Below are 13,528 nucleotides of genomic sequence, written 5' to 3' on the forward strand. Positions count from 1 at the left end.
GCTCCAAATGGCTACCCAAGAAGCTCCTCACTCCTGCTACAATGCTTGCCCAAGACTCCTCACTGCTACTCCAAAAACAAACTCCGCAACTCCTCACAAACTCTCACTCAAATGCAATGAGATGGCTGTGATGAAATGAGAGGGGTTGGGTGGCTTTTATAGGGTTTAGGATAGGGGAATGGAGGCCAAATAACCTATAGGCAATTTAGAAATGGATTTGGGGTCCCCAAAAAGCAAGTTCAAAAGAAAATCATTGTTTTTTCCTTTTTCGGGCTGCTGTCACCAAGTCGGCCGAGTAGGGTCGGACTTGGTTGCGCCAGCCGGGTTATTACCGAGTCAGCCGAGTTGTTAGACAACTCGGCCGACTCTGTAATAACCCAGTCAACCGAACCAATTCAAAGGCCGAGTCGACCCGATGAGGGCATGACTCGGACCAACTTGACCGAGTCGGTTTCAAGCCGACCGATTCTTGAAACAGTGATCACACTTGGGGGTTGAGGAGAGAAGGGAGTTTGGGGCTGAAACTTGAGGAGGAGTTAGGGTAAGTGTTTTGTTGGTGAGGACCGATATTCTTTGAGGACAGGGAATCCAAGATAGGAATCGTCCTGGTGGAACATACTCTGAGAGAACCCGGGTGGGGTATGTTTCGAGAGAGACAATGATAAGGGTGTTTATAAATCATTGGTCTCGCCAGCATTGTACTCTGATCTTCTACAGAGATAGAGTTGTTGGTCAATGCCTTACTATGTGACAATGCTAGATGATATGATGCTATACAGATGGGTTACCAATCTAACTCCTTATGAGAATTCTTCATATTGAGAATATCCAAGTACCTTGTGTGGATTATGAATACATCCCTAGTTAAGAGGGAGTGTTGAAAAGTGTAACTAGGAGTGTTGAAAAGTGTAACTAGGTTCAGTCTTCATAATGACATGTGTAATTATGATTTTATGTAATTGATGTAAATAAGAAAATAAAATTATTTTTGTAATGCTTGAATCATGGGTTTCATGATCAAGGAATTTTATTTTTAGTTGAAGCTCCCATTGTGAGCTATTAGGTTGGTCATCAAGTCATAAAGTCTAGTAAAGTCAATGTCAAGGATTGAAGACCCATTTGGGCATGTAATTCATTGTAAAAGAAAATTTGTTAACCCTCCAAGACCTTGTCACAAGCTCCCCTTGAAGTTGGCCTAAGGATAAATCTAGAAAGGCATGTTAGCCTTGTCACAAGGAAAAGTCGGCTTATTCTTGATGGACAGACCACTATATATAAAGCAACTCAGCCTCACCTAGGACAGAACTCAGTCAAGCATCCAAGACAAGAAAAGGAGCACAAAATCACAAGAAGAGCAGCCTCATAGCCAGCAAGGAGGAGAAGAAGAGCAAAGATCTTTGGCATTGTTTTTGGGTTAATTTCCTCACACGTGTGGCAAGAACTAGGTTTTTTGCAGCAGTAACATATCAGTCCTTAAGAAAGTCGCCAAAAGGGTCTCCATTTCAACTCCCTTGCCAGCCGAGATCACCAAGAGAAATCTTCAAGTAAAGCAAAGGAGGAAAGTATCCCTTAACTCTCTCCCTCACCTCCCACGTGAAAAATTGCAGAGGTACAAATTGCAAGTCTGTGGAAAGGAACCAAAATTTCAGGGTAGCCGAGAATTGTAGTGCATGAAGGCAATTTGACTTGTGTTGACTTAGGCAAGAAGAAGAAGCAGTGAAGAAGGATCTTGTGACTTGGTCTTGGAGAGGTTGTTGTGTCAAGGGTCTTGGTCTTAGTATTCGTCAATTGAAGTCTCTATAAGAAGAAGAATTCATTTTGGGTTTTCCTCTCAAGTTGGAGAGGTTTTGGCCCTGGTTGATCACCTACATTCCGTGTCTCTTTTCTCTTTATTGTTAACCTCTCAAGTTGGAGAGGTTTTGGCCCTGGTTGATCGCCTACATTCCGTGTCTCTTTTCTCTTTATTGTTAATGCTTTAGTAGTTGTTTGGTGAAGAAAAATAATATAATCATAGAACTAAAGAAGTAAAAAGCATTCACAAGTAGTTATCATCAAAGAGAAATCTCCTAATCCTAATGCCCTAGATTTCTCAACAACATTTGCTCCAGTTGCTAGGTATACTTCTATCAAGGCCATGATATCTATTACTTCAAAGATGGAGCAAACGATACATTAGATGGATGTCAAGACAACCTTCCTTAATGATGTTATTGAGAAGGAGGTGTACATCGAGTAGTCACAAGGATTTGAGGTGCACAGGAGAGTCACATGTGTGCAAGTTGAAGAAGGCATTATATGGTCTCAAACAGACATCTAGAGCATAGTACTTGAGAATTGATGAGTATCTTGCTTGGGATTTCACCAAGAATGAGGCAGATCCCACCTTGTACTACACACTAGTTGATGACGATCCACTCATTCTGTTACTTTATGTGGACGACCTCTTTCTTACAGGGTTGAAGAAGCTCATAGAGATGTGCAAGAAAGATCTTGCAACAAAGTTTTAGATGAAAGACATTAGTGTGATGCACTACTTTTAGGAATTGGACATGTGGCAACAAATAAGAGAGATCTTCCTTGGATAGGGGAAGTATGCAGTTGAGATCCTAAAGAGATTCAGAATGGAGGATTACACACCCATGTCGACACTCGTGACTACCAACATGAGGAAGTTGAATGCTTCTGAGTCAAAGTTGGTGGATCCCACATTGTATAGCCAGTTGATAGCTTCTTTGATGTATTTGGTCAGCACTAGTCTAGATATATGCTTTGTTGTGAATACACTGACTAGTTTATGGTGGGGACAAGGGTTCATTGGGTCGCAATGAAGCATGTGCTCAAGTATCTTCAATGCACTGTAGAGTATGGACTCGAGTATGTCAGAGGTGATGAAGTGCAATTAGTGGGCTATAAAGACTCCAATTGTGTTGGGAGTGCATCTAACAGAAAAAGCAACTCAAGGTGTTGCTTCAATTTGGGATCAACGGTTATCTCATGGTTTAGGAGGAAGTATAGCTCACTAGCGCTCAGTTCAACAAAGGCTAAGTACATGGCTATGAGTCTGGGGAGTTATGAGGCCAACTGGCTTCGCAAGATGCTCATAGGGTTGTTTGGTGAGTAGTTGGATCCAACAATGATTCACTATGATAATTAGAGTTGCATCAAGCTCTCGAAGAATCCAATGTTTCATGACAAGTCCAAGCATATAGAAATCGAGTATCACTTCATCCGAGACAGGGTCTAGAGGGGAGGTATGAAGTTGTAGTACATATCCACAGATGAGAAAGTTGTAGATATTCTCAATGCTCACCAAGCCCCTGAGCAAGTTGTAGATATTCTCAATGCTCACCAAGCCCCTGGTGAAGGAGAAGTTTTTTTCTACAAAAACAAGCTAAGGTTGGTGCATAACACCTTCCTCACTAGGAGGGAGTGTTGATGTTATTAGCTCAGTCAAGTGCTTCTACACAATCTTAATGTCTTAGCATGCAAAAGATGTCAAATTGCCTCTTTAGGTGGTTGTTTGAGAGGAGTAAGTGGATATGTTCATAGATTCATTACCTCAAAAGGTGATTCATTACCTCCTACTCATGATGAGTACCAGCCATATTCCATGAGGTACAACACGTACTTTTTTGAGCACTTGAAAGTATCTTATGAATTTGAAAGTTTTCAGCCATCTATTTGCTCAGATTTAAATGAATATTCATGTGTCAAATCAGCATTGAAGCCGTTTTGTGAGGCTGATATTTGTGAAGGACAGCAAATATTTCAAAGTGGAATTTTTCAACTACCTCTTTCTGCATATAATCCTCAATACATAATTGAAAGTGCAACTGGGAATTACAATTTTAGTGCTGAAATACCTATGGGTCAAAGTGCTATCAATTTATGGATTGTTGCAGAGATTTCCAGCTACACAAAAAGTTATGACAAGCCCTAAAATTGGGAAAAAATTATTTTTCAGGGTCTGAATTCATCCTCCCCTTTGCATTCTTGTCTTTGTTGGCAAATCATAAGATGTTTTGCAGATTTCTTATGATCTCATCTCAAGCCTTGGGAAATGATGTTGATGAAAGCCAAAAAGGTCATTTCTTGAAGTGTGTGGATCACCCTTCTAAGATATAGAAGTTGTATTATGAAGACTTTACCTGGCTCATGGATGAGTCATCATTGTCTAATTACAACCCCATTCAAAAGTGGATAGAGCAAGCTTGGTGTGATTTAGATATTCTTATGTATCCTCATGAGTTAGATCCTATCATTGGCCATATGTGATATATGTGCCTGCTTGTGATCACCTTGTCCTTAACATATCCTTGTTTTACGAAAAGTCTTTCGATAGAAATCACATAAGAGAAATTTTCAGCCGACACATTTCGAGCCAACCATTGTGGTTCATCATGAACCACATTGGTTGGTTCGAAATGCCTCAGCCGAAAATTTCTCTTATGTGATTTCTACCAAAAGACTTTTCTTAATTCATTATGGATCACAGAAGCCTGAATACAGAAAATATCCTTGTTTTGTCTCATAACCAAGCATAGGGGTAGGGTTTATGGTTTTACTGAGGCACTAGGGTGGCTTCATTGGTTGTATGACTATACTTAGCCCTTGATTGTTTGGATTGTTGGAGAAGGTTAGTGTAGGTAGGTTATCCTTGCTTTCTTATCATGTTGGTTTCCACGTATTTGTGATCAAATTTATAAAAATTAAAATTGAGAAAAGGAAATGGCAGTTTAGATCTTTTTTCAAATTGGTTGATACTTTTCATATCCCACGGTGGATCATATCCCCTGGCCCTTAATTACTAATAGTCTTATGTTAGAATGACACAAGAAACTTTTAGAGCAATAAAGTTATGGGACTTCAAGTACCAGAGATCTTGAGGTTCTTATGCACTTTATGATGAGCAAATGGATCATGCACTCTACAATGAGCACATATATCATGCTCTCTATATTGAGCACATGTCCCCAAGTTGGAGCCAAATGTTACCCATCTATAAAGAGGGGCAACCCATGAGAAATTTTGTCCCCTATGATGTAGATTTCCAACCATTCAACAGCGATCATTCTTCCATGACCCACAATGAAGAAATGATGACCAACATTTTCCAAATACAACAGCCCCTTTGTTGCCTCTTGTTCTTCATATGCTCAACTCATTTTGGTAGATAGGTGTATTCATTCAATGATGATGGTTCAACACACAAGAGGTATACTAGTCATGGTTTCATAGGAAGTGTTTTCATTTACTGCATTAAGCATTTAAGCAGGGATCACAAGTCAAAGTTGGAAAATTAATCATGATGCTTGGAAGTTATACTTGCTGCCTTATTTCACCTTGGTGGTTATCTTCTCTTCTAGTCAAGTGAGACCACCCAAGGGCTTTTCTTTTATTGTCCATGAGGGACAAAAAGTGGAGGCCTAGATTGAGATGGTTTGGCCATGTCCTTCCATACTTATCACCTTCCACGGACCCCCTCCCTCCATTCTCCTACCTTTTAAGTTGGTTGTTGTTAAGTCACTCATATCAGTGTTGGCATTATGATACAGATGTTGTCCTTGACGGCAACTCACTCAGAGGTATGATACAGGTGTTGTCCTTGGTGGCAACTCAATCAGATGACAGATCATAGTACAGCAGGTCAAGAGAGAGGTATACGCAGGTTAACCTTGATGAAAGTGTGTATACATGTGGGTGAGCAGAACAAAAAGCGCGTACACGTACACACGTAGGTTCACAGAAGGAAAGGCACGTACATGTCGGAACACTAAGTTTTGGTCTGTGGTATTTGGTCCATGGTATTTGGTCCAAAGTGTTGACCCCAAGTATTGGGTCCAAGGTATTGGTTCTAAGTGGTTTTGGACCATGGTATTGAAAGAAGCCTAAACCTATATAAAGAGAAGATCATTAGGCCAAGAGGGCAAGTGGGGAAGTGATGAATATATGATGAAGTGTGAGCTCTAGTATGCAGGTTATGGGTTTGTGATGCTTTGCTTGATCTGAACCGAGATCAGATCAAGATATTTAGGTTATGGTGTTGTGCTTCAGGAGTATCCAGTATGAAAATTTATGAAACGTAGTCCCTGGAGGAAGGGAGAAGATCGCAGCCTTCTGTAGGCCGGCGCCTACGTATTGGTAAACATATCGGCCAGTACAAAAGCCAGGGGGTTGGAGCTCCCTTCCATAGGCAGCTGGAAAACAAGGGAAGGTTGGAGCCTTCAGTAGGTCGATGCCTACGTACTAGTAAATGGATCAGCCAGTACAAGAGCTAAAGGGGTTGTAGCTCCCTTCCAGTGGAAACTGGAGAACAAGAGAAGGTTGTAGCCTTCTGCAGGTAGAAGCCTGCGTACTGGTATAAAACTGCACCAATACATAAACATTGTAAAAGAAGTTTCTTATTGAAAGAAGATAGAGACGAATTGCAGCAGGTGGTTTTCACCCACATTGGGTTTCCACCTTATATCATGGTGTTCATGTGTGCTTTTATGTGTGATTCTACACCTGTTTACTGTTTATATGGTCAATAATGTTATGATGCACTCATTAAAGATCAACTAACTGATGCATAAGTTTACTGAATATACGCTAGTTGCATTAAACACAGTTGCGTATACATGCGGGTTGCCTTAACTGAAGTAGCGTATATGAATCTGATAATGGAAATGAAAAGATTAGTGATTTTCTAATACTGATTCACCCCCCTCTCAGTATTATTTCCAACAATTGGTATCAGAGCAGGTCCTTTGGTAGAAGCTTGATCGCTTGAAGGAGATCCGTAGAACAATGGGAAAGAAAGCGCGTCAAAAGAAGAAGACAGCTCAAAGGAACAATGACAACATGCCATTGAGTGGAAGCAAGTATTCAAATTCTGAATCACCTCAAATTGAAGATGAACAAGCAAATGAAGCATCAGATAAAATCATAGATCAACAAGATCTATTTAGCAAAAGGGAGAATGCCCTCAAAGAAGAAATTATCAGCTTAAAAGCTCAGCTGGAATGTTCCTTCAGAGTTCGTCAAATGCTGCAGGAGCTGAATGAAGAACAAGAAAAAGAGATTCTCAAACTAAGGCAACAAGTGGAAGAAGGAAGAAAGTCTGAAGAAATTTTGAAGAAGCAATGTCTGGAAAAGGAAGAACAACATCAGGTTGAGGTAAATATCTTGAAAGATAAATTAGAAGAAAAGGATAAACTATTATGATTTCAAGACAGTACTAAGAATTTGGATGATATTCTTAGTAGTCAAAGGTTGCCTGCTATCAAAACTGGTCTTGGTTTTTATGAATCTGTGAAGGTGAATCTAGCTTACAAGGTGAGGCAACGAACTCTAGTGAGAAATCTAAAATGATCAACAAGGAGATGAGAGGACAACCCCATCAACAGCCAAGGAAAGAAATTCCTCAAAGAAAATCTTTTGCTCCTAACTGTGGAAGTGATAGACGATTATTTCCTTCGATGAATAATGTTGAATGTTATGTATGTCATAATCTTGGACATGTTGCAGCCAAATGCAGAAGTAGAATGGTTCAAGACCATCACACAGAAAGATCATCACGTTCCAGGTACTTTAAGGGATATTGTTTTGCTTGCAATATGTTTGGTCACAAAGCCATTGACTGTTTTAGGAGGAATATGAAACATGTAAGATGTTATGCATGTAACAAGCTTGGACATATAGCAAAGGAATGCAGGAGAAGACTTTGGACACCATACCAAAAGGAGAAAACATCATCACAATTGAAGATATGGAAGAAAAAGGAAGTACAGCCAGAAAGATGTGGCATAGCAGAGTACACAGACATGACAGACTCAAAGGAAGCTGAAAGTGTGGAACATCAGTGTTCTAAATCTCATACGCAGGTTTCATGAAGACAAGTCACGTATATACACAAGTTAGATGCTGCACAGTCGCGTATATGATGTTTTGAAAGAAAGCAGCAGTACAAAAGTCTGATATGGTTCAGTCACTTATCTACTTTGTTTGATGATGGATTGGCACAGGCTCAGGGGGAGCACATGCTTCGAATAATGCATTGTTGGCATTATGGTTAGAAGCTTTTGGTGATGATGCTTATTGACACATATTGCTACTGATTTTTTTTTATTGGCCAAATGGATTGCAAGATTACAAGTCTGGATACTAGTGACAAATGCTTATAGTGCAGATCATATGGTGTATGATAGCTGTTGATGACTGTCATGGTCTTGTTTAGGTCCTTGGTCTTTATGAGTCACATGATGTATTTTGTTACCCCACTATGCATGGGATGGATGATGTAATGTTTCTTGTTTTTTAGTCATGTATAAACTTTTGGTATATCCCCACTTGGTTGGGTGGATGAGTCTAAAATGGTGTATTCCCACTTGATTGGGAGATTGATGTATGTATAGAGTCATGTTATGCTTTTGCAGACCTTGCATATGGTCAGGGGGAGCATGGACGGATTGGTACATCCTGGCATGTACAAAGGGGGAGCTCAATCAGAGATTTCAGCAGGTACTTACGGGGAGTATGGACAGCAGAAGGTATACCAAGGAAGAGAACAACTTGGTCCACCCTTTGCCCTTGATTTCAAAGGGGGAGAGTGACTTGGTGTGGTTGTTGCCATCAAATCCAAAGGGGGAGATTGTTGGCATTATGATACAGATGTTGTCATTGATGGCAACTCACTCAGAAGTTTGATACAGGTGTTGTCCTTGGTGGCAACTCAATCAGATGAAAAATCATAGTACAGCAGGTCAAGAGAGAGGTATACGCAAGTTAACCTTGATGAAAGTGTGTATACACGCGGGTGAGCAGAACAAAAGGCACGTACACATACACACGTAGATTCACAAAAGGAAAGGCGTGTACATGTCAGAAAACTAAGTTTTGGTCCGTGGTATTTGGTCCATGGTATTTTGGTATTGGTCCATGGTATTTGGTCCGAAGTGTTGACCCCAAGTATTGTGTCCAAGGTATTGGTTCTAAGTGGTTTTGGACCATGGTATTGAAAGAAGCGTAAACCTATATAAGGAGAAGATCATTAAGCCAAGAGGGCAAGTGGGGAAGTGATGAATATTTGATGAAGTGTGAGATCTAGTATGCAGGTTATGGGTTTGTGATGCTTTGCTTGATCTGAACCAAGGATGCACCCATGTGGATGATGATGAACGATGGATCGGGATCTTAAGGCTTGGAATGTTTTATCATTATATGGTTTGATCATGGATAGACTAGATCTAAATTATTGACGCATGTTTATGTTATGTTCTGGGTATAATTGATGTCTGGAATAGCTGCAAAGTTATAAGTTAGAATTTGCAGATCTATACGCGGGTTCGCTTTGGTAAAAGCGCATATACACGCAGGTTGGGTTCATCAGAGTAGCATATATAGTATGAAGTATGATATTTTGAAGTTGCAGTTGGATCTGGTTGTTATTGCAAAGTTCTGTTGTCAATTCTGTGTTCTGGTGACTGTGTTGTTGACAAGGTTTCAGTGTTTCAGTATTAGGTGATTCAGAGATCAATGATGCAAGTGTGGTTGATGGATGTATTGCAATGGTGATTGATTTTGTGCTTCAATGTTTTTGATGGGTCTAGTATGAAAGTTGGATGAAACATGGCCTTCAGATTATGGTGTTGTGCTTCAGGAGTATCCAGTATGAAAATTTATGAAATGTGGTCCCTGGAGGAAGAGAGAAGATCGTAGTCTTCTGTAGGCCGGCGCCTATGTATTAGTAAACATATCGGCCAGTACAAAAGCTAGCGGGTTGGAGCTCCCTTCCAGCAGCAGCTAGAAAACGAGTGAAGGTTGGAACCTTCAGTAGGTCGGCGCCTACGTATTAGTAAATGGATCAGCCAGTACAAGAGCTAAGGGGGTTGTAGCTCCCTTCCAGTAGAAACTAGAGAACGAGAAGGTTGTAGCCTTCTGCAGGTAGAAGCCTGCGTACTGGTATAAAACTGCACCAGTACATAAATATTGTAAAAGAAGTTTCTTATTGAAAGAAGATATAGACGAATTGCAGCAGGTGGTTTTCACCCACATTAGGTTTCCACCTTATATCATGGTGTTCATGTGTGCTTTTATGTGTGATACTACACTTGTTTACTGTTTATATGGTCAATAATGTTCTGATGCACTCATTAACATACACTAGTTGTATTAAACACAGTTGCGTATACACGCGGGTTGCCTTAATTGAAGTAGTGTATATGAATCTGATAATGGAAATGAAAATATTAGTGGTTTGCTAACACTGATTCACCCCCCCCCCCCCCCCTCAGTATTATTTCTAATAATCGGTTCCCTGCTTGTCTAATCCTATGAGGAAAGGGGCATGGAAATACCCAAAGGCTAATGCAACTGCAAAAAGAAAGAAATAATGAGAATGTGTCAAATGTCAAAAGCCAAGTTAACTTGAGCTCTACGCCCTCATGAATGATGATTAAAATCCAAGTTAACTTGAGCTATACCCCTTCATGTGAGGCCATCAACGTAGTCCCATGCATGTCACATCTAGGAAAGTAAAAGGGACTTAAAGAAACATCCCAACCCCTATGAGCAATTAACTACCCATCTTAAGGGGATCTTAAATGAAATTAATAAAGCTTGAAAAACAAGCTAATCAAATCAAAGTCTAAGGCTAATGCATATCATGCCTAGCAAAGTAAAAAGGACTTAAAGAAACATCCCAAACCCTATGAGCAATTAACTACCCATCTTAAGGAGATCTTAAATGAAATTAATAAAGCTTGAAAAACAAGTTAATCAAATCAAAATAAAAGGTCAAAAAAGCAGTGTTGAGGAAAGGGTAACTCAAGTAAATGCAAACACTCCCTCCATAAAGGCACTCATGGATGAAGGTCTTGTATAACCTAGTATAAGACTATGACACCCTAAACGTTAACCCTAATTTAGGGCTGGAAATTGCACATAAAATTACACTTTTGCTTTTTGAAAGTATTCCAAGCAAATCCTAACCCTGGGACTGTTGAGAAATCTAGGGCAGTGTTTTCTCTAGCTTATGATAACTGCTTAAAAAGGCATATTTAAAGAGGTAGCTTGAAAAATTAGAAATTGTATCAATATAGCAGTTTATCAGAGCAGCAATTTAGCCCTGTAAACTACGATAATAAAGTGTAAAATGAGGTCTAAAATTATGAATAAACAAGAGCATAAAATACAACAATGTTCTATGGTTAAAAAGGCATACTTAAAGAGGTAGCTGAGGATCCAAGAAATTGTGCCTTTGGAAAAAATCAGTCATTTGTAGCATGAAGCCACAAATTCGAGCTCAAGAAGATGCAAGAGATAGGGAAGCAGCTTTCACTATGGAATCTATGAATTACCAGAATCATGAAATCCAGAAATTAAGACAGGAAAACGTTCACCTCAAGCTGGCTGTCTACAAATTATTGAGTTATCAGAACATGGCTCAAGCTCAGGTTCATTCATCCATTAGGTCAACTGCAGATAGAGGCAGAAATTGCGCAGTAGCATCTTCCTGACGTGGGTGTGGACAACGTCAATCAGACCACCATGAACAACGTGCTTAAGCTTTCTTAATTCTGTTCTTTCTAAATGTAGTGTAAACTCTATTTACTGTTAGGGATTTATGTCGGGATCTACACATATAGAATCATTTTGAATCTGCATACTGGTATAGTTAGCAGAGCATTCTGTAGGGAGGATGTAATTTTTGATAAAAACTGAAGATGTAATTTTGATAAAAACATTTTTTATTGGATGTATCTGCAAATCTGATGTCTTAGATTGCTTACCAGTGAGAGTGAGACTGCAGCATTTTGCTAATAGAAAAAGAACCATTTCTATTTATAAAATATTAGTCAAAAAAATTGACACGTGTGTGTATATATATATATACGCGTCCGCGCACACCAGATATACTTACCCCCGAATTATTAAAGCTCCAAGCATACCCAATTCTGGTTGTTTCGTTTTTTGTGTGCATACCTAAAACAGATATATCTACCACCGAATTATAAAAAAATCCATACAGCCAATACCGGTTTTAATCGTCCATTTTTTCACACCATACATATATATGTGTAAAAGTGCACGCACACCTAAAACAGATATATTTACCCGCGAACTATTAGAAATCCAAATATAACCGGTTCCAAAATAAATCACCGATTGTCTGCAATATTCATGTCCATTGTTCATGGTTCGAAGGTCGCGTATTATTAATAAACAGGAATTTCACCTTTAGACCACCTAAATTGCGTAAATTTACGTTAAATGTTCACAAAAAAAAAAACCAAGAAAGCAACATTATTAGTACTGGCAGCGACAGCAGTATTCTTACTTGTGACCAATGGCAAAGGCAACGATGGTAGAGTGATTGCGAGTAAAGAAGTATTTGCCCCCGGGCCGTAGAGTCCAGTTTTCTCTTTCAGATATATGCTCGTAACCGGCCTGCTTCAGCTGCCGCTTGGCCTCGCCTACATTCACCACCTATCAGACCCCTTCAACAAACACTCGGGATAATATTTACAGATTTCGGGGGGAACAAACTGAAACTTACCGACGGCATGAAATGGGGTGGGAGAAGCATTTAAGAAATCAATGAATTCCGCGGCCACGGGATGAACCTCGGCTTTGCCCTGCATTGCCATTGATCGCCGCAGGAATGAACGATTGCCAGATTCAACGAATGGGTTTGGAATTGCTCTTCGTTGCGTTTGCAATGCAATTACAATAAACGCGACAACTTCGGACTTCTAATGGCTTAGCTGTGGCAGGTCCCCTTAATCTACAATTCGAGCAATTACAATAAACGCGACAACCTTGGACTCCTAATGGCTTTGGACTTCTAATGGCTTAGCTGTGGCAGGTCTTGTTTTTTTTAATTTCCTTGGGATTTTTTTTATGAGTTGGTATTTGAAATTTTAATTTGTGTTAAATTTTATTATTATATATATAAATTTAGCATTTTAAAAGACATTACAAATAAATTGTAATTTCAAGTCAGATTTTAGAAAAATTAAAATAAAAAATCCCAAAAACAACTGATAAAATTATTCTCTTTTCTTCCTGAAAGGAGATTACACCCTTCAAAACTCATTGGCGATTTCCTTGTATTCCTCTACTTTCTTTGTTTTATTTAAATAAGATATTTGATTCTGGATTCTTGTGTGCGTGATATTTGTTTTTATTTAAACAAAATATTTAATATTAAGATTGGTTCGCGTATTCTTTAAGTAAATGAGATTCTCGTCTTTGGTTCGCGTATTCTTTAAGTAAATGAGATTCTCCTCTTTGGTTCGCGTATTTAGTAAGGAACGGGATTATGCTTCTTTTTACTTTGCGTGAAGAATTCATTAATCTTATGAATTTGATTTTTATGAGGCATCATCTTCTTATTATTAAAGAGTAATTCAATAATCTCATGAATTTGATTTTAATACGGCATTATTTTCTTATTATTAAAGTCAATTGTTGCGACATGGATGTATTTTTCTTTATTGAAATTATATTCCGTTTTTCAAGTGATGGTTTGGAGGTTACTAAGGGC

The 13,528-nt window shown here is 39.2% G+C and overlaps 1 protein-coding gene across 2 annotated transcripts in view; it reads right to left on the minus strand.

Annotated features, from left to right (window-relative positions):
• The window catches only part of LOC149151653 (putative aspartyl aminopeptidase), a 134,011-nt gene extending 121,158 nt beyond the window's left edge, over positions 1–12,853 (minus strand). The window contains exons 1-2 of one of the 2 annotated variants that reach the window (XM_089445733.1): positions 12,539–12,853; positions 12,320–12,455 (exon numbers count right to left, since the gene is read on the minus strand). In XM_089445733.1, coding sequence (XP_089301859.1) covers positions 12,320–12,455; positions 12,539–12,629 — 227 coding nt within the window. In that variant the 5' untranslated portion in view covers positions 12,630–12,853. The remainder of the gene's footprint in view (positions 1–12,319; positions 12,456–12,538) is intronic. The other variant, XM_089445734.1, reaches the window with a different exon arrangement.
• Positions 12,854–13,528: the final 675 nt, after the last annotated feature.

Source organism: Pinus tabuliformis, chromosome 9 (genome assembly GCF_031772625.1).
Source record: "Pinus tabuliformis cultivar Carrire ecotype Pingquan chromosome 9, CPIR1, whole genome shotgun sequence".
Taxonomy (NCBI): Eukaryota; Viridiplantae; Streptophyta; class Pinopsida; order Pinales; family Pinaceae; genus Pinus; species Pinus tabuliformis.